Raw genomic sequence first — 21390 nt, forward strand, 5'->3', positions numbered from 1 at the left:
GGCTGTGTATATCTCTGGACTGCAATGCAGATCTTACACCAGATAAGGCAGATCGTATATACAGTATGTATTTCATTAGTTGTTTGGGGTTTAACATTAAACATTTTTGTTTTCTCCTAGTTTAGATTTTAATTTTCATATGTACAAGAGGCAGCCATGCTGCTCATTACCAGATAAGTACATGAGGCAGCCATATTGCTCATCATCACACACAACAATGCAAGTAGTTAAATATTCTGAACAGGCAGTAAAAACAAGCCATCATTGACCTCTGTAGCTGTGAGCATTGTGGAGAATGTATCTTCAGCGTTTACAACAGAGGCACTGAAATCACAGCTCATTTTCCCTTTTTATTGACCTATTAGAACAGGTGCTCTAAGTTGTTAGATACAGACCGAAACCTAGTCTCTATTGTAATCTTTAAAGTTGAATTGCTCCACAGTGCCTGCAGCTACAGAGGTTAGTGAGGGCTTGCTTTAAAGCCCAAATGGACTTTCTGTATTTATTACTGTAATGCAATCAGGCTGCACATACAGTAATCAATAGTTGTTAAGTGATGCAGCAAGGGTTAAATCAATATTAAACCAAGACCAAAAATGTATTATATTGCAGCTTACCAATCATTAGATGTGGCAGCTGCTGTTGATTTCTTTTTTTTTAGGCTTTTTCCCTCCTCTGTTTTCACCTGGTGATCTGGCCAGTAACACTCCCCCTGTATCAGAGTGTCCCCACTCTGGATGAAGGACCATAGGGGGTACATTTAGAAAGAAGCATTGTCAGTCTGGGCGGAGGGGAGTGTTATATGTAACAGTAGATTTACACTAACAAATTGAAGCCAACCTCCAGCTCACACTATAAAAGCAGTTACAGCAGTTTTTTTTTCCCTTTTGAGAAAAAAGTTTTACATAAATAAAAGCAGATCGTTGAGAGCACCCCTGTCATTGGTAAATGGCTTGTCTCATCCCTATAAGTGATACATTCTGCAGGAGAGTTTGTTCATTTGAAAAACAACCGACTTCCTGGCTCAATCACCAGATAGAAATAGAAGAAAGAGAGCCTAAAAAAGAAATCGAATGCAGTTATCACACCTAAGAATTCGTAAGCTGCATTATATGAAATGCTTTTTGGTTTAATACCACTTTAAAATACCGAGTGCTAGCAGCATGCTGGAGAGTCAAACTGCTGCATTCGCACAAGCCTCAGTCTCCAGCGGTCTGACGCAACCCCGCCCATCCTACACACACTAATCCAGTGGACAGCGCTCTCAATTCCTGAACAGTGCTGTTGAGTGGAGCAGTGTGCAAGTCAGAGCTCTGGAAACTGAGGTCACTACTTGATTGTATAAACAGTGGTCCGACTCTTCATTGTGCTGACGGCCCAGGGTAATGTAACCTTTCCTACAGCACTAAGAAACAAAAAAAAGCCTAAAACAGCAACATAATTATTATTTGCAGCCTGACTGCCAGTTGTCAACTAAGCAGCCCGGGTAATCCTGACAATATTGTCGTTTTGACCATACCTCTCTTTTAACCACTTGCCGCCCAGCCACTGTAGATATACGGTGGCAGGGCGGCACTCGCAGGCAAAACCATGTTTTAAAACGTGTGTTTTGTAAACAAATAGGGGGCGCGTGCCAGGCGCGCCGCCACCCTATCTGTCACGCCGCCGATCACCGCCGCAGATGTGAGTCGCCGGGTCACAGCCGGTCCTTAGCGGCTGTTTCCCGGTGATCGGCGGCAAACAGTGACAGACAGCACAGCTGCAGTAGCTGTGCTGTCTGTCACTTCCCTGTCAGCTCGAGGATGAGCTGATCGAGAAAGAACAGTTTCTCTTTCTCGATCAGCCTTGTCCCGCCCAGTACACACCCCCGCCCCCTAGTAAAACACTCCCCTCACTCAGATAACCCTTCCTTGCAAAATAAAGTTAACCCCTTCCTCCCCAGTGCCATTAGTACAGTGTCAGTGGTTTTTTTTTTGCACTGATCACTGTATTAGTGTTTTTGGGGATGTCAGTGACCCCAAGTCAGTAACCCCCAATGTCAGAATGTTGCCGCAGTCCCACCATAAGTCGCTGCCATAAGTCCCTGATCGCCATCATAATTCGCTGATCGCCGCCATTATTAGTATAAAAAAAACCCCTAAAAATCCCAGTATCTTTCCCGCCATTTGTAAACGCTATAACTTTCACGTAAACCAATTAATTTACACATTTTGGGTTTTTTTTAGCAAAGACATGTCGCAGAATGCATTTTGGCAGAAATTTATGACTAAATTTGATTTTTGCATTTTTTTTACTGGACATGTTTTATAGCAAAAAGTCCAAAATATTGTTTTTTTTTCCTCAAAATTGTCAGCCTTTTTTTTTATAGCGCAAAAAATAAAAATCGCACAGGCGATCAAATACCACCGAAAGAAAGCTCAATTTGTGGGAAAAAAAATGTAAATTTCATTTATGTACCGTATTGCATGACCGCACAATTGTCCGTTAAACTAGCGCAGCGCTGTATAGCAGAAAAATGGCGTAAATTGCAGTATCTATACCATAGTTTGTAGACGCTATAACTTCCACACAAAGCAATCAATATACACTTATTGGGATTTTTTTTACCAAAAACATGCAGCAGAATACATTTTGGCCTAAATTTATAACCAACTTTGAGTTTACTATATATTTTTTATAGCTGAAAGTAAAAAATATTGTTTTTCTTCAAAATTTTTGGCCTTTTTTTGTTTATAGCGTGAAAAATAAAAAGCGCACAGGTGATCAAATACCACCGAAAGAAAGCTCTATTTGTGTGAAAAAAAGGATGTAAATTTCGTTTGGGTGCAGCATTGCATGACCGCACAATTATCAGTTGAACTAGTGCAGTGCCGAGTAGCAAAAAGAGGCCTGGTCATTAAGGGGGGTAAATCCTCTGGAGCTCAAATGATTAACGAAAATGTAAAAATTTTAATGTACACAGTCTGGACACTCACAGGTTTTGGTTACATACTAAACCTTTACAAAACCATAGTTCATAACAGTCAAATTTTATTCATAAAGAGAAAAATTTCAGTGTCGCTTCAGTGTTACATGTATAAAAATGATTTACACTGTGCCTTTTTTTTGCTTTGCTAACAAGTGGGATACAGTTACACAAATCTCTGTAACCTGGCAGGACATCATAGCAATGCACACCGGGGAAAGCAGGCCAATATCTTAAAGGATCATTCCTAACTAAATCTCCTAGGGATACCGGAGATAGGATCTCCTCACCAGCATTACCTTTGCGTGGACTCTTGCTTTTTTTTTTACTACAGGTGTAGAGGTGGGTCTTGCTCCTCCTGCTGTTTTCTCAGTACTATGATAAAAAAATAACCCAACAGGGAGAGCAGGACCCTCCCACAGAAGCTGTCAGGTGGGCGGAGCTGGGAACCCAATGGTGGGGATTTCACTGTCAAGGTCCATAAAAAAAACTGATCAGTTAATATATTTTAAAAAATGATATTATTAGTATACATGGTATTGATCTGATATGTACATATCAAAACAGGATGGTTTATATTATCTGTTTGATCTGTATTTCTATGGTTAGCGCCAATGGGCATCAGACTAAGAAGCAAGCCAGATGCAGCCATAGGAAAGCATGCACTTAAGGAAAATGGCTTGCTTTTGACACACTGTTTTCCTACCAACGGGAACAGAGGTAAAAAGTAGTAAATGCAGCAGAATAGGACATGCTACAATAAACGTCACTCCACGTTATCTAAATGACATTTCTAGCACTGTGTTCCAGATCCTTCAAAAGTGTCCTACAAGAGCGCGTTAGCAGATGCAAACACCCACGTGCACTGGAATGAATGGACTTCTTTTCCTAGCCTATGTTCCCACCCACTTATACTCACTTTTCCTGCACTCCTCTGTTGCCCAGTCACATATACTTCATGCTTTCAGGTATGGGAAGCGTGTAGCATTCTACCGGGATGCAGTACTCATGCCTTATCGGCCAAACGCCAAGCACTCATAACAAGAAGCATGACATCACCAACCGCATGACGGTTCCAACACCATCCGACATGACGAAGGGTTTGACTTCCTCAGGAATGGACTATCAGTTGAGTATATGTAGACTGGGGGATGGGCTAGTAAGAGACTTTGCCCATTCAGAACCTGTCAGGACAGAGAGGGAGCATGCAATGGCTGACTTGCCTTTGACAGTGTAAGTTCCAGGCTTTCCTTATCCTTTTTTTGATCACTGACCTGGAACAAGCAAAGGTGTTTGAAAACCTGCTCTGGGTCAGCGACTCACAAGGATGAGTTTTTTGGGAGAATGGATAGTTAGCACTGCAATCCTGGGATTATCCTATTAGGATTACTTTCCATTGGTACTTCATTGGCGTTTATACAGGGAATCTGGATTCTGACCGGGGGCCTTCTACTTAGCAAAGGACTTCCACAGTTTACTTGGTCTGTAATAAAAATAAATGTATCTGAGATTGAAGCTACACAGATTAATCTCCAAACATGGAAAGGTTTCTTAACAGTAAGAGCTGTGAGAATGAGGAATAGACTCCCTCAAGAGTTGGTTCTGGCCAGCTCAGTGGATCACTGTAGGAAAGTCCCGGATTGTTTCTTGGATACACAGAATATAACTGGATATAACATTTAGAGGTAAAGCTGATCCAGGGAATATCCGATTGCCTCTCTGGGGATCACGAAGGAATTTTTTTCCCAGCAGGAGCAAATTGGATCATGCTTTGCTGGGTTTTTTTGCCTTCCTCTGGATCAACTGTCGGTGTAGGATTATAACTTTTTTTTTTTTTTTTTTTAATGGTTGAACTGGATGGACGTTTGTCTTTTTTCAGCCAGACTAACTATGTAACACTGTGAGTTAACAGTCCAGATACAAATGTATTCCAGTGTAAAATCAGGTGGAAGACCACACAAGAAATCCAATTCATTTGGGGGCCGAGTTGCTGCTGGAACCAGCTGTTGATGAACACTGTGCTTAGTCTGTACATTTGTATTTTCAATTCAGGCCATATACATCCTACATCCTATCCTCAAGCCTTAATGAGGAGTGCAAGTTTTTGGCTCCTGAAACATGTTGGCTTTCTTGTGTGGTCTTCCAGCTGATATTACAGTGGAATTAATTTGTATTGTGACTGGGTTATTTACTTGGTGTGGCACTTTAACCTCAGATCTATTTTTTACAAGGATGACAACCTTGGAACTTACACTTTTAAACACAAGTTGGCAGTTTCAACCTGAACAGATCCCGTTAAAGTCCAATGACCACTTTTTTGCAAATTGATACTGTAAGTTGAGGCAACCCTGCCATCAATTTTGTAAAACACTATTTATTGTTGGTTTTCCTACACTACAGAAAGACTTCTAAACAACATGCTGGTACACTTCGAGAGATGAAGAAAGAGGGGTTTTTAGGCAGTTCCTATAGGGAAGCATAGGCATGGCATTCTATGTGTCTACATTCTCTTTTCGACTTGGAACAATGGGTCATTGAAGACCATGTTCAACCAAAAGGAGATATTAGAGAAACAGGGGCGGACTGACCATTTGGAAACTCGGGCACTGCCCGAGGGCCTGGGGTCAGTAGGGGGCCCCATGAGATGCCCCTGGTACATTTTTCATAGGCTTTTTTGAGTTTGGGCAAGGACACAGGGGCCCCATGATCCCCTATTGCCCGGGGGCCCCATAAGTTGTCAGTCCGCCCCTGTAGAGAAAATTAGTTCTACTTACAAATTGGTTATATTCCTAGCCTGACTTGGGAGATTTCTCAATAATGTCCCAAGGGGATTGCAGCCCGAGGCTCGCTTCATGCGTCCTGGAGATCCAAAATAGTTCCTTACTGGGTTAAAGGTGAACTGTTGACATAGGCAAGTCCAGTCCGGTTTCTGTAAATGAAACCCTTCTTGACCCAAATACATTTTTTAAACTGTTAGTTGTTGACTGCCATTTACTGTTTTAAATCATTGACCCCAAGCATCCTTGTAGGAGTTCTGACTTTACTCACTGACCCCAAGCATCCTTGTAGGAGTTCTGACTTTACTCACTGACCCCAAGCATCCTTGTAGGAGTTCTGACTTTACTCACTGACCCCAAACATCCTTGTAGGAGTTCTGACTTTACTCACTGACCCCCTACTTGTTCTGGGTTGGTGACACAATCAGTACTGAAGCTGTAGTTAGAACATGAGAGCAAGGTTATTTTCAGGACGGCAATGGCATGTTTTTCCAATATTCCTCTAAGGCTACTTGAATTAGAATATTCTACCATTTTCCCCTAAATGCTTTACTGTCAGACTTTGTATGACTTTTTGCAGTGCGTCTAGGTGGAGAGCCATCAATCTGAGTAGTCTTCTACTGTATGAGCTACACGTCTCTGCACACAATGCAGGAAAGAAACTGCAATGGGGCCCTGACCCCAGGGCCACTAATAGGGGGGTACAGGCAGTACTCCCAAAGCGGGCACAGGCCCCCTTGGGGCAGCAGGAGGGTGCAGGTTCAACTTGGAAGCAGGATGAGTCCCAGTGTAAATGAAGTTTAGGAATGGCAGTCCTCTTCCCACCCTATTGATTATAGGCAAGAAGAAGCTGGATCAGGAGCTCTGAGGGCTACTAAGAGAGGAGGGACAGCTTGGGATTTGATGAGGGATTCACACCTCAGCATCTCCCTTCTCTGTATGGATTTTGCAGGAGAGCCTGGGTTCCACTTTGAATCAGGATGAGTCCCAATGTAAATAAGGTCAAAGAATGGCAGTTCCCTTCCCACTAAGAGTGGCAGTCCTCTTCCCACTAAAAGTGGCAGTCCTCTTCCCACTAAGGGCCAGTTCACACTACATACATTTCAGTTGCGGTTTTTCTGCATCCAAAACACACAGAAAGTACGTTACATGGTTGTCAATGTCATAGTTCACATCAGTGCTTGCAGGTCCAGTGCATTCCAGATGCAGAAAAAAAAAGTAGAACAGGCTGTATTTTTTCTGCACAGAACTGTACTAGAAAGCAGTAAAATGCATAAAAACGCACATGTCGCTATTTTAATTGAAGAAAAAGTGAGGGGACAAAATGAACTGGTATGCATCAAAAACGCACCAGAATACACATGCAAACATGCATCCGGAACGCATCTGGACTGCGTTTCTATAGTGTGAACCGGCCCTAAGGCTAGGTTCACATATGTGCGGGTGATGTGGCTGAGGATCCGCACGAAAATCCGTGCAACCCGTACAGAGGAATGCGGACCCACGGGCGGGTGCCATTACTTCTAATGGCACACCGCCTGCACTGGAAATCGCAACCGTACTGGGAACCGAGGTTCCCGTGCAGGCTGCGTTTTCAGAAGAAGTGCAGGGACTTCTTCCCTGTGTGTCCCAGGGCACGGGAGTCCATTCAAATGAATGGGCTCTCATGCCCGCGCAAAATGCGGCCCGCACGGCCGCATATATGTGTACCAGGGCTAAAAGTGGCAGTCCTCTTCCCACCCTACTGAAGACAGGCATGAAGAAGCTGGATCAGGAGCACTGAGAGACACTGAGAAAGAATGAGGAGGGACAGCTTTGGATGTGAGAGGGATTCACACCCAGGGGCGGACTGACCATTTGGAAACTCGGGCACTGCCCGAGGGCCCGGGGTCAGTAGGGGGCCCCATGAGATGCCCCTGGTACCTTTTTCATAGGCTTTTTTGAGTTTGGGCAAGGACACAGGGGCCCCATGATCCCCTATTGCCCAGGGGCCCCATGAGTTGTCAGTCCGCCCCTGTTCACACCTAAGCATTTCCCTTCTCTGTATGGATTTTGCTGGTAACAGTGCAGAAAGGTAAGTTCAATCAATAGCTTGACACTTGATCCTCGTGAGCCCATAGCTACGGAGAGGGGATGATTTCTAATAGCAGTCCTGCCTTATCCAGAACACTTTTTCTTTGACATAGTAGGGAATACAAAAAAAAAAGAACATTACTACGGAGCTAGTAACATCTAAAGATGACAGATTCACTTTCCTTTTGTGTTCAATTGGAGTGTATCTTTAAGGTTTCTTTTTTTTTGTTACTGCCAAAGATAACCTAAAGCACATTACCCAACAAAAAATATCACCGTGTTTTCTTGGTCAGATAAAAAATTTACATACATTAGCAGTTAGCAGGCAAAAAGGCCACAAATTCACTTTTTCTAGAATGTAAAAAATAATCTAAAAAAACTACATTTCCTCCACCTTGTCCTATGCAGGCAGAAAATATATTAACATATTAAATTATTATTATTTTTATATAATGTGTAATAAAATCTATTAAAACGGGTAAAAGGGGATATATACAAAGGATTCCTTCACAGCTGATCTTTAAACACAGTCTCGACGCTTTTCCAAGATGTCCGTCAGCAAAAAAAAGCAATGATGCGATATACATTCTTGTTTTCTTCCTATGGACGGTATCATATTGCTTTGTGCTTTAGGATGACAGATCGCTTTGTAGACTTGAAAGATTTGTTTCCTGTGAAGTTGGCTTCCGAGAAAGGTGGATGCACATTGTAAAATTATTGCTGAAAACTTAAATGCCCAAATCCTTCCTAGAGAAATTGTCTGCGAGTTGAAATCGCCCAACATTCCCTGTGCATCCACCCCAGCTGAGTGTGGAGAAAGATTTCCATCGGCTGCATTTGTGGCTTTCTTGTGCTTTGTCAAGTAAGTGTTGTTGTACACCATCAAAGTTCCCCATCGGTTCCTGTGACTTGGGAATCAGAGATGGAGACCCTAGAGGCCTAACTCTAGTATGGTGTGGAGGCTCAGCTGAGAAGTGACTTGAATGGAGGCTTAGTTGGAAGTAGGCTTATATGGGAGGACAAGAGTCCATGGGGGGCGTTGTTGGGTGTAGGGTCCCTTAAGTACATTTTGGCTGTTCTGTTGTTGCTGGAGCTGATGTGGACGCCTCTAGCCTTTGAAGGATCCAGCTCTTGATCTCCTGGAACACCTCATTTGTCACCTCAGGAAGTTCTTTGTGCAAAGCGTGGAAAGCGTTTTCATACACCTGCAAAAAATTTAAGGTGGATGAATGGACACCAATACATCTTAAAGTGCGGGTGAACCAAAAAAATTGTGGGAAATGGTAAGTTTACCTAAAATAAAAAAAATGAAAGTATCAGCACAAGGGACATGACTTCTCTTCATGAGAAGTGTCCCTTGTGCTGCTGTCACCTCCTTTTGCTGAAATCTTACCCCTTACCACCCAAGCCCCCCGCTACCTCAATCTTCCAGTGCAGCAGGGTGAATAGAACTAAGTAGCTGTCACAGGCTGTCATCAAGAGTGTCTGACCATGCCCACCCTTTCTGCCCAGCCACTGCATTCATAGAGGTTGTACTGCAGCTTCTATGAAGGATCGTGACCTATGAATGGATGATGATCTATCAATCATCCATTTATTCTCCATTTATAGATCCAGATTCATTCATGGAAGCAGTGGTACTGACTTCTGTAAATGCAGCAACTAGGTAGAAAGGGTGAATATGGTTGGGTACTCTTGATGAAGCACCTGTGAGAGCCTCTTAGTTCTATTAACCCCCAATGGACTAAAAGGGGGTAGTTGGAGGGAATTGTGGGGGAGGGGGAAGTTGGTTCAGGGTAAGACAACATCTTAGTTCTATTAACTCCCACCGGATCAGAAGGATGGTGGGTTGCAATGGATAGTGAGAGGGGAAAAGTTGGTTGGGGCTTTAGGACAGCCACTTAGATCTATTAACCCCCACCAGAATATTGGGAGGGGGGCTTTAGGACCCCTGCCAGTTTTTATTTTCTTTCCATATCCCATCAGGACCTCAGAGAGGATTTCTCCAAAGCGAGGGTAAATCTTCTCTTGGACAACTGTCCCCAGAACAAATGTCCTTATTGGAAGGTGTTCCTTCACCTCCTGTTCCTGGTAAAAATCCAACTTTTGTATTTATTATCACTCTTTGTCGCAGTGACAAATAAAGGTGACAGATTTTCGAACCCTCCCCTACTCTCAAAAACGAAAGAAAACTGGTCTGACTTTAACATTTTTAGTTTTCCGGCTTAAGTTAGGCTTTATGGGAAACCTCCCATCTCAATGGACACAACCAGTTTCCTTTAAACTGGTCTACTTGGTGCAGTCTGTGGTATAGGGCTTGCTGGTGTTTCAGCCTGTCAACAGCTTTAATATCTGTGAGCTCTCACTATATAATATTAATATCAACACAGATGGTATCTACAGTGCAGAGTTTATATCTTGGCTGCACCGCAAACCGTGAGTGCCCGCAGTCATCGTGACAGCTGGATATTATCAGAAGCAGACATAAATCCCGCTAACAAGATGATGTGCAGCTTGTACACTCAATTTCCCATATTGCCGGATTTAGTTCATACTAGCTCATAAAAATGTATAATGAACACATTATATACACATTATTATGATATTGTTATACAGGATTTATATATCGCCAATAGCTTGTGCAGCACTTTACAGAATGGAGGGAGACAGTACAGTTACAATACAAGAGGATAGATATATATATATATATATATATATATACACATACATACATACACACACACACAATATATATATAGTGGATTGACTTGTATTGTAACTGTATTGTCTCCCTCCATTCTGTAAAGTGCTGCACAAGCTATTGATGCTATAAAAATCCTGTATAACAATATCATAATAATGTGTATATAATGTGTTCAATATACATTTTTATGAGCTAGTATGAACTAAATATATATATATATAGTGTGTGTGTGTGTGCGTGTATGTATGTGTATATGTATGTATGTATGTATATATATATATATATATATATATATATATACACACACACACTACATATATATATATATATATATATATATATATATATATACATACATACACGCACACACACACACACACATATATATATATATATATATATATATATATATATATATATACATACATGTATTACACACTATATATATATATATATATATATATATATATATATATATATATATATATATATATATATAGTGTGTGTGCGTGTATGTATGTGTATATGTATGTATATATATATATATATATATATATATATATATACACACACTACATATATATATATATACATACATACATACACGCACACACACACATATATATATATATATATGTATTACACACAATATATATATATATATATATATATACTTACACATACACACACACACAGTGTATATGCAGAGTACATATACTGTGTGTGTTATATATATATATATTGTGATATATAGTGTGTGTGCGCATGTATGTATGTGTATATGTATGAATGTATGTATATATATATATATATATATATATATATATATATATATATACACATACATACGTACACACACTATATATATACACACACACACAGTATATATGCAGAGTATATTTTTGAATGACTCCAGCAAGCACAATGAGGGAGGTTTCTATCTAGTTAATTTTATTAAAATTTCTGCAGATCACAGTAGACACGAGCGTCTGAATTAGCCAAACCAGACATCACAGCAAATTTACAGATTTGAAAATTTACTTGAAATTTGTTCTCTAATTTCGCCATGTGGTACCGCTTGGCAAAATTAGCTATAGAAAAGAAAGTTTGCTGTTTGACATGGCTTTGTTTATCAACAAAGACATGTGATCCCTTTGTTGGTGCCAGTGTCAGTGACATTTTTCCTCTAAGAGCCTCCTAATTTAGTCTTCCCCAATAACCGCAATTCATCTTGCCGAAATGGCAAATTTTACTGAAATATGTCGATTTTCACCAAGTGAAAATCTGCAATTTTGTCCATCCCTAACTGTAACCTATGATTGAACGCTGGGACTTGGAAGTGCTGCATTATCACTAGTGAAACTGGAAAACAGCTGGTCTTTGTTGAGTAAGTTAAAATGTTCCATCCTTTGCTATGCTATCCGCTGCAAAACAACAAGCTCAGCTGGTCAGTCTTTCGTTCTCAAATCACAGGCAAAACTTAAAGTGAAACTCCAGACCAGGGGTGGACTGACAATTCATGGGGCCCCCGAGCAACAGGGGATCATGGGGCCCCTGTGTCCTCGCCCACACTCAAAAAAGCCTATGAAAAGTACCAAGGGCATCTCATGGGGCCCCCTACTGACCCTGGGCCCTCAGGCAGTGCCCGAGTTCCCAAACGGTCAGTCCACCCCTGCTCCAGATAAGCAGCTTAATACAGAAATTAAATACATATATGACAACTGTTTTACCCCCCAAAGGATATGTATTTCTGTTTATTCTGTCCTGAGATTTACACAGCTCCGCCACATAGTGCAGACCCATCTAGCAGGGGACTTGATTTTTCTCTGCTGCAGTTTCACTTTCACTTCCTCTCCCCACCTTGTGAAAAGAGAACCAAAATCCTGTTGAGCTCATTTCTTTGCCACTCTGCACTATCCTCCTATCAGCATGCCTATTGCATTGCAGCACACCTGATTGGCTCCTTGAGCCACTTTTCCTTCTCTATCACGGAGCTCTGCTGTACAAGGACTGCAGGAGGCTGATACCAGGTCACACTAAGGTACTTACACTGCTTGCATTTAAAAAATGATATATGAGAACAAAGCAGAGCTTGTCATTGTTCTGATTTTATTCATTTGTTAGCAGGAGGTAATGTTGATTTACAAGTATTTACCTTCAGTGTTTTATCTTCGCTGGGGACGATGTCCATCATGAACTGAGAGCCTTTGAAATCACAAAGCTTGTCGGCGGTGCCATGAAACAATATCAGGGGCAGCTTGAGGTGTGGAAGTGCCTTCTCCACCCGGGCCGTGGCGTTCAGGAGCTGCACTCCAAAGCAAACCTTTATCCCACCATGGTAGACCAAGGGGTCAGTGGCATAACACTCCACCTAGATAGACAAACAATCAAATATTTTATTTACACAGGGCATGGGCTTTACATTTAGACACCTTATATTGTATCAGCTATTTTACAATTTACATTTTTTTAACACAGTGAATTCACTATGGGAGTCTCCGCCCCAGAGGAACTCAGAGTCTAAAGTTCCTAGCACATTTAGACAGGGAAGGACCGGTTTGTTGATTGATGATTGTATGAGGAACGTCCTAACTACATGCAGATAGCGGCTTTGGATGGAACCTGCAGGATCACCATGGATCCAGGATCAGTAGGGGGCCCCATGAGATGCCCCTGGTACCTTTTTCATAGGCTTTTTTGAGTTTGGGCAAGGACACAGGGGCCCCATGATCCCCTATTGCCCGGGGGCCCCATGAGTTGTCAGTCCACCCCTGCATGCAATCCATCGTATGTTTACTCCATACATCCTAAATGTGCCCCCAGTAGGAAGTGGGATGGAAAGGCTCCATCACAGGCTAAAGCTCTTCTGAGATATTCAAAAGCCATCAAGGAGATTTAATCACTCCATGAAATCTAGTATTTCCCTTTCCCTATAATTTGATGTGCCTGATATTTCAGTATGGTCATCTTAAAGAATAGCTAGGGGCCAAACTTTTCATTTTGTATTTTTCAATAGAGCACGCATGGCTAAGGCTCTCTGTCAGGTTTTTATTGCTGTTTCCATATTAGACAGATTTATATCACCAGGAAAGAAAATGGTAGAATTAAAGGGAACTCTTCAATCTGTTCATGTGACATTGTCTAGGTCAGTCTTACTCAACCTTTTCATCACTGAGGAACCGTTGAAATAACTTTCCAGGCGCAGGGAACCCCTATTACAGTGTAACTAAACCCCTGACCCTGCATTCACTATATCTGGTCTCCCTGGATCCTGCATTCACTATATCTGGTCTCCCCGGACCCTGCATTTACTGTATCTGCTCTTCCCGGACCCTGCATTCACTATATCTGATCTCCCTGGGCCCTGCATTCACTATATCTGGTCTCCCCGGACCCTGCATTCTCTATATACGGTCTCCCCGGACCCTGCATTCTCTATATACGGTCTCCCCGGACCCTGCATTCACTATATCTGGTCTCCTCGGACCCTGCATTCACTATATCTGGTCTCCCCAAACCCTGCATTCACTATAGCTGGTCTCCTCGGACCCTGCATTCACTATATCTGCTCTCCCCAGACCCTGCATACACTCTATCTGGTCTCCTCGGACCCTGCATTCACTATATCCGCTCTCCCCGGACCCTGCATTCACTATATCCGGTCTCCCGGACCCTGCATTCACTATATCCGGTCTTCCTGGACCCTGCATTCACTATATCTGGTCTCCTCGGACGCTGCATTCACTATATCTGGTCTGCCCGGACCTTGCATTGACTATATCTGGTCTCCCCAGACCCTGCATTTACTATACCTGATCTCCCCGGACCTTGCATTCACTGTATCTAGTCTCCCCAGACTCTGCATTCACTATATCTGGTCTCCCCAGACCCTGCAATCACTATATCTGATCTCTACGGATCGTGCATTCACTATATCTGGTCTCCCCGGACCCTGCATTCACTATATCCGGTCTCCCCGGACCCTGCATTCACTATATCCGGTCTCCCCGGACCCTGCATTCACTATATCCAGTCTCCCCGGACCCTGCATTCACTATATCCGGTCTCCCCGGACCCTGCATTCATTATATCTGGTCTTACGGACCCTGCATTCACTATATCCACTCTCCCCGGACCCTGCATTCACTATATCTGGTCTCCCCTGACCCTGCATTCACTATATCCGGTCTCCCACAGTACACACAACATGGAAATGCAATTATTTTAGTAAATAAAAACTGCTAAATACCTTTTCTCATCAGCAGTATATAGCAGTCTTGTGACTTCTATCAGTATCCTGCCAAGCACGGCTTAAAGCTTGTAGGAGTTTTCATTCTCCTCTGACTGTCCTATGAGGCTGCATGACCCCTGACCCTCTGTCTGGACAGTGCTGATTGGCTCTTCACATGCACCCTCCCAAGAAAATGCACACCAAACTGAGCATGTGCAGCTTGCCCCCAAGACTCTGTTTTATCAGCAGATGGACTGGGGACAGTAGAAGGGGAGGATCACAAAAGACAGGATCAAATCATTTTTACACAATGCAGAGGATTAACCCCTTAAGTTCCACAGTGAGTATAACAAGCATGCTTTACTGCATCTACAGACTGATTTTACTGCTGTGGGTTTAGTAACACTTTAATAACTACTGTATCTACAACTCATGATAGATTAGTGTGATGGTCAGTGGGAAGAATGCTCCCTACACTTGTGTTCATTGAGAAGAATTACCACCTTACAGATAATTAAAAAGCTCTATAGTGTCAGTGGGAACTTATCCGAGAGGCAGAACTTGCTCATTTCTCAAGGAAGCCCTAGCAACCTCTGGAGGAACTCTAGGGTTCCATGGAACCATGGTTGAGAAACCCTACTCTAGGAGATTTTCTTTGGAGAGTTCTCCTCTCGCTTCCTGTTGTGTTTTAAAAATTAGACATACAAATTTAGATTTTGCTTGTTCTCTCAACTATGTGGATGAAGGAATCTTACTATTTGGCTGTTGCATTCAAACTATGTGTGCATCTTATTGAATGCAGTAACTTGTTTGGCCAACACTGTTCCACTTGGCTCCTTTAATTCTTCAATCAAAGTTTGATGAGCAAGGTGGGTCTGACTAGAGATATGCTTGGGTGTCCTCCAAACTCACCACTACCTGAACTTCGATTTTGAAGTCCAATCAGCTGAGGGCCAGGTCACTCCATGGCATAGCACATGGCTGGTGAGGACAGCGACCTTATATGGAAACATGTCAATATTTAGTCCATATTTAGTCATTGTCATTGGTAGGGGCGGACTGACAACTCATGGGGCCCCCCGGGCAATAGTGGATCATGGGGCCCCTGTGTCCTTGCCCAAACTCAAAAAAGCCTATGAAAAAGGTACCAGGGGCATCTCATGGGGCCCCCTACTGACCCTGGGCCCTCGGGCAGTGCCTGAGTTTCCAAATGGTCAGTTCGTCCCTGGTCATTGGTTAAATGTAGGCCCGTGTCCATATAAGGGCAATGACATCACCAGCATCACACCTCTTTGTTTACATGTGCTATGGGGTGGGTAATGATCCCATCGGCAGATACAGTGATGAAAATAAGTATTTGATCCCCTGCTGACTTTGAATGTTTGCCCACTCACAAAGAAATGATCGGTCCAAAAAATTGAATCTGAATGATGCAGAGGAGGACTGGTTGGTGGAAACATTCTGCTTTGGGGGTGTTTTTCTGCTAAGGGGACAGAACAACTGCACCGCATCAAAGGGACGATGGACGGGGCAATGTACCGCGTAATCTTGAGTGAGAACCTTCTTCCCTCAGCCAGGGCATTGAAAATGGGTCATGGATGGGTGTTCCAGCATGACATTGACCCAAAACACACGGCCAAGGCAACAAAGGAGTGGCTCAAGAAGAAGCACATTAAGGTCCTGGAGTGGCCTGGCCAGACTCCAGACCTTAATCCGATTGAAAATCTTTGGCGGGAGCTGAAAGTTCCAGTTGCCAAACATCAGCCACCAAACCTTAATGACTTGGAGAGGATCTGCCAGGAGGAGTGGACCAAATCCCTCCTGAGATGTGTGCAAACCTGGTGGCCAACTCCAGGAAATGTCTGACCTCTGTGATTGCCAACAAGGGATTTGCCACCAAGTACTAAGTCATGTTTTGTGAAGGGGATCAAATACTTATTTCCCTCATGAACATGCAGATCAGTCATCATTTCTTAGACAAGCATTTCTGCTGATTTTTTTGTTGCTATTCTGTCTCTCAGTGTTACAATACACCGAAAATTCGATTTTTAGACCGATCATTTCTTTGTGAGTGGGCAAACATTCAACATCAGCAGGGGAGCAAATATGCATTTCCTTCACTGTAACTGGACTACAAATCAGTGTGAGGTGGAAACTACGGACAGAGATGAAATCGGAGGACACCTAGGCTCATCTCTAGCGATAACAAGGACAGCTGCAGTTTGAATTTCTTGCTGAATGAGCCACAATTTAAGCCATGTATGACCAGCTTAAGACAGGAAGTGAAAGGAAATATCCTCAACAGGACAGAGACAACAACAAAAAAATTGCAGGGTTTCTTGCCATTTTCCTCTCTTCCAAAACTATACAAAAACGTTTTGACTGTAGTTACACTTCAAAGCCGGTCATAGAGGGTTCGTACCAGTTCAGCAGGAACCGGCTGAGATTCAAACCATGTATGGGCAGGCAGAATGTGCCCTACGTTGATCGATCGATCAGCTTGGGTACATCCAGCCTGCTGGATCTCCATGTATAATACATAAGGGAGGATATGATCTCCATGTATAATACATAAGGGGGGATATGATCTCCATGTATAATACATAAGCGGGATATGATCTCCATGTATAATACATAAGGGGGATATGATCTCCATGTATAATACATAAGGGGGGATATGATCTCCATGTATAATACATAAGGGGGGATATGATCTCCATGTATAATACATAAGGGGGATATGATCTCCATGTATAATACAGAAGGGGGGATATGATCTCCATGTATAATACATAAGGGGGGGATATGATCTCCATGTATAATACATAAGGGGGATATGATCACCATGTATAATACATAAGGAGGGATATGATCTCCATGTATAATACATAAGGAGGATATGATCACCATGTATAATACATAAGGGGGGATATGATCACCATGTATAATACATAAGGGGGGATATGATCACCATGTATAATACATAAGGGGGGGATATGATCTCCATGTATAATACATAAGGGGGATATGATCACCATGTATAATACATAAGGAGGGATATGATCTCCATGTATAATACATAAGGGGGGATATGATCACCATGTATAATACATAAGGGGGGATATGATCTCCATGTATAATACATAAGGAGGATATGATCTCCATGTATAATACATAAGGGGGGATATGATCACCATGTATAATACATAAGGAGGATATGATCTCCATGTATAATACATAAGGGGGATATGATCTCCATGTATAATACATAAGGGGGATATGATCTCCATGTATAATACATAAGGGGGGATATGATCTCCATGTATAATACATAAGGGGGATATGATCTCCATGTATAATACATAAGGGGGATATGATCTCCATGTATAATACATAAGGGGGATATGATCTCCATGTATAATACATAAGGGGGGATATGATCTCCATGTATAATACATAAGGGGGGATATGATCTCCATGTATAATACATAAGGGGGGATATGATCACCATGTATAATACATAAGGGGGATATGATCTCCATGTATAATACATAAGGGGGGATATGATCTCCATGTATAATACATAAGGGGGATATGATCTCCATGTATAATACATAAGGGGGATATGATCTCCATGTATAATACATAAGGGGGGATATGATCTCCATGTATAATACATAAGGGGGGATATGATCTCCATGTATAATACATAAGGGGGGATATGATCACCATGTATAATACATAAGGGGGATATGATCCCCATGTACAATACATAAGGGGGATATGATCTCTATGTATAATACATAAGGGGGGGATATGATCTCCATGTATAATACATAAGGGGGGATATGATCTCCATTTATAATACATAAGGGGGGATATGATCTCCATGTATAATACATCAGTGGTTCATATAGTGAACTCGGTGTAGAGCTATTCCCCCTGAGGTCATCACAGAGGACAAGGGGGCGCTCTTTACATCTGGAGGAAAAGAAATTTAATCTACAAACACGGAAAGGTTTCTTCACAGTGAGAGCTGTGAGAATGTGGAATAGACTCCCTCAAGAGTTGGTTCTGGCCAGCTCAGTGGATTGCTGTAGGAAAGTCCTGGATTCTTTCTTGGATACACAGAATATAACTGGATATAACATTTAGAGGTAAAGCTGATCCAGGGAATATCCGATTGCCTCTCGGGGGATCAGGAAGGATTTTTTCCCCTGCAGGAGCAATTTGGATCGTGCTTTGCTGGGTTTTTTGCCTTCCTCTGGATCAACTGTGGGTGTAGGATTATAACTTTTTTTTTTTTTTAATGGTTGAACTGGATGGACTTTTGTCCTTTTTCAGCCAGACTAACTATGTAACATACTAGGGCCAATTTAGACAGGAGCCAATTAACCTACCAGCCTGTCTTTGGATCGTACATACAGATGAAGATCCCCGGCTTTAAGAACTAAAAGGTTTACAAGGTTATGATTTTGTGTTACCATCTTCAGCCAATCAGATACCAGCTTTCATTTTACAAGTGAAGACTAGAAAATGAAAGGAAGAGGTAGATTGCTCACCATTAGCTTGTACTCGTCTCCAATTTTTTTTCTTTTTTCCTAATGAGGCCCGATATTAAAATATCATAACGCAGTGCAGACTGTTTTTCCATTTGAACTACATTTCCAAGAAAACATAATGCCCACAGAATGTCTCTCTTCCAGATTAATGGATTATTTCAATCTATTCACTAAAATTTCAATGTGTTTTGGAAACTGCCTTTGAAGTATCAGCTAAAATATTCACATACTCCCATCTCTCTAACTGCTTCATTATTTAAAAAATTTTCCTGAGCTCAAATGATAGTCGACAAAGGAAACATTTAGAATAGAGTCATTTTGGAATACGGATGGCCAGCACAGTGGATAAATGGTTAGCACTTCCCCCTGGCAGTACTATGGTTGTTGGTTCAAACCCCGACCACAGCACCACCTGCCTGGAGTTTGCATGTTCTCCCTGTGCCTGCATGGGTTTCCTCCCACACTCCAAAGACATGCTGGTTAGTTAGTTGTGTCCTGTCTAAATTGGCCCTAGTATAGGAATGTAAATTTGGAACCTTAGATTGTACGCTCCTCAGGGGCGGGGACTGATGTGAATGTACAATATATATGTATAGCGCTGCGGAAATTGATGACGCTATATAAGTACCTGAAATAAATAAATAATAATACGGATGGGTATACCATTCTATTGCCATATCGTCTAGGGCTAGGTCACAGGGGTGTCAAATTGCGGCCCTCCAGCTGTTGCAGAACTACAAGTTCCATGAGGCATTGCAAGGCTTATAGTTATAAGCATGACTTCCAAAGGCAGAGGCATGATGGGACTTGTAGTTCCGTAACAGCTGGAGGGCCACAGTTTGACACCCCTGGTCTAGGAGGTAAACTAGCATTTTCCTGGTAATTTCTGTAAAGGTTCCTGATAACCAGGGGCGGACTGACAACTCATGGGGCCCCCGGGCAATAGGGGATCATGGGGCCCCTGTGTCCTTGCCCACAATCAAAAAAGCCTATAAAAAAGGTACCAGGGGCATTTCATGGGGCCCCCTACTGACCCCTGGCCCTTGGGCAGTGCCCGAGTGCTCGAATGGTCAGTCCGCCCCTGCTGATAACCCTATGTGACAAATAAAATTCCTCCTTGTATTTTCCCATATGGCATTAAAATCAGTTTAGGGAGAATGTGATTGGCTGGCAGCAAGAACAGTTCTGTCTCCAGGTACGTATCAAAGCTGGCCATGGATGGATCGAAATTTGGTGGATTCAACAGGGACCTGCCAAATTTCGACGTGTGACCACAGGAGTTAATCTACTGATTGACTGTTGGACCTGTTGGAAAACTTGGTCAGCGGCTGCAGCCAGTAACACCCCTCCTGTATTAGAGTGCCCCCACCCTGGATGAAGGAGCACAGGGGGCACCTTTGGACAGCAGGATTGTCAGTCTGAGGGAGGGGAGTGTTAGCTGTACTAGCAGATTTAAATACACTAAGGCCCTTTTAACATATTAAGTAGCTTGTTCCTGCTTTGCGATTTTATAAGGGCAAATCTAATGCGATTCGAAGTGTCACATAAGGCCAGCCCATGCACTTGAATAGGCTGCTCTACGCATGTCTGTCGACTGAAAATAGGCTCCTGCTCCTTTTTGGGGCGACAAGACGTGGTTTGCCATGATTGCCACGCGATCCTGACGTACGTAAGAATCACATCGTGTTTGGGGTGCTGACCCTGGCTCACACTACAGTTACGCAAGCAGTTGCAGCGACATTTTATTCTTTTGGGATAACATTTTTACATGATTAAATAAAAGCTGATCTTTGTAAGCACCCGTCAGTTGTAAAATGGTTTGTCTCATCTCTGTAAACTGATACACTTCCAGGAGAGCTTGTTCTGTTGAAAAACAACAGACTTTCTGTCCAGATCACCAGGTAAAAAAAAGGGAAAAAAAGCCTAATAAAGAAAATGAATGCAGCCATCACATCTAAAAATTGGTAGGCTGCTATATAATAGGAGTTTGATTTTGAGTTTAATACCACTTGAACTCTTGCATGGAAGGACATATCAGGACTGTTCCATATGGTGTCACATACGGCATTAGAAGTCTC

The 21390-nt window shown here is 42.4% G+C and overlaps 1 protein-coding gene across 2 annotated transcripts in view; it reads right to left on the reverse strand.

Moving 5' to 3' along the window:
* Positions 1 to 3010: 3010 nt before the first annotated feature.
* MGLL (monoglyceride lipase) overlaps positions 3011 to 21390 on the reverse strand; it is a 117364-nt gene continuing 98984 nt past the window's right edge. For both annotated transcript variants that reach the window (XM_089682454.1, XM_089682455.1), the window contains exons 7-8: positions 12675 to 12890; positions 3011 to 9020 (exon numbers count right to left, since the gene is read on the reverse strand). In XM_089682454.1, the coding sequence (XP_089538580.1) occupies positions 8874 to 9020; positions 12675 to 12890 (363 nt within the window). In that variant the 3' untranslated portion in view covers positions 3011 to 8873. The remainder of the gene's footprint in view (positions 9021 to 12674; positions 12891 to 21390) is intronic.

Source organism: Staurois parvus, unplaced genomic scaffold, assembly GCF_062004578.1.
Source record: "Staurois parvus isolate SC_StPar_1 unplaced genomic scaffold, SC_StPar_1.0 ptg000290l, whole genome shotgun sequence".
Lineage (NCBI taxonomy): Eukaryota > Metazoa > Chordata > Amphibia > Anura > Ranidae > Staurois > Staurois parvus.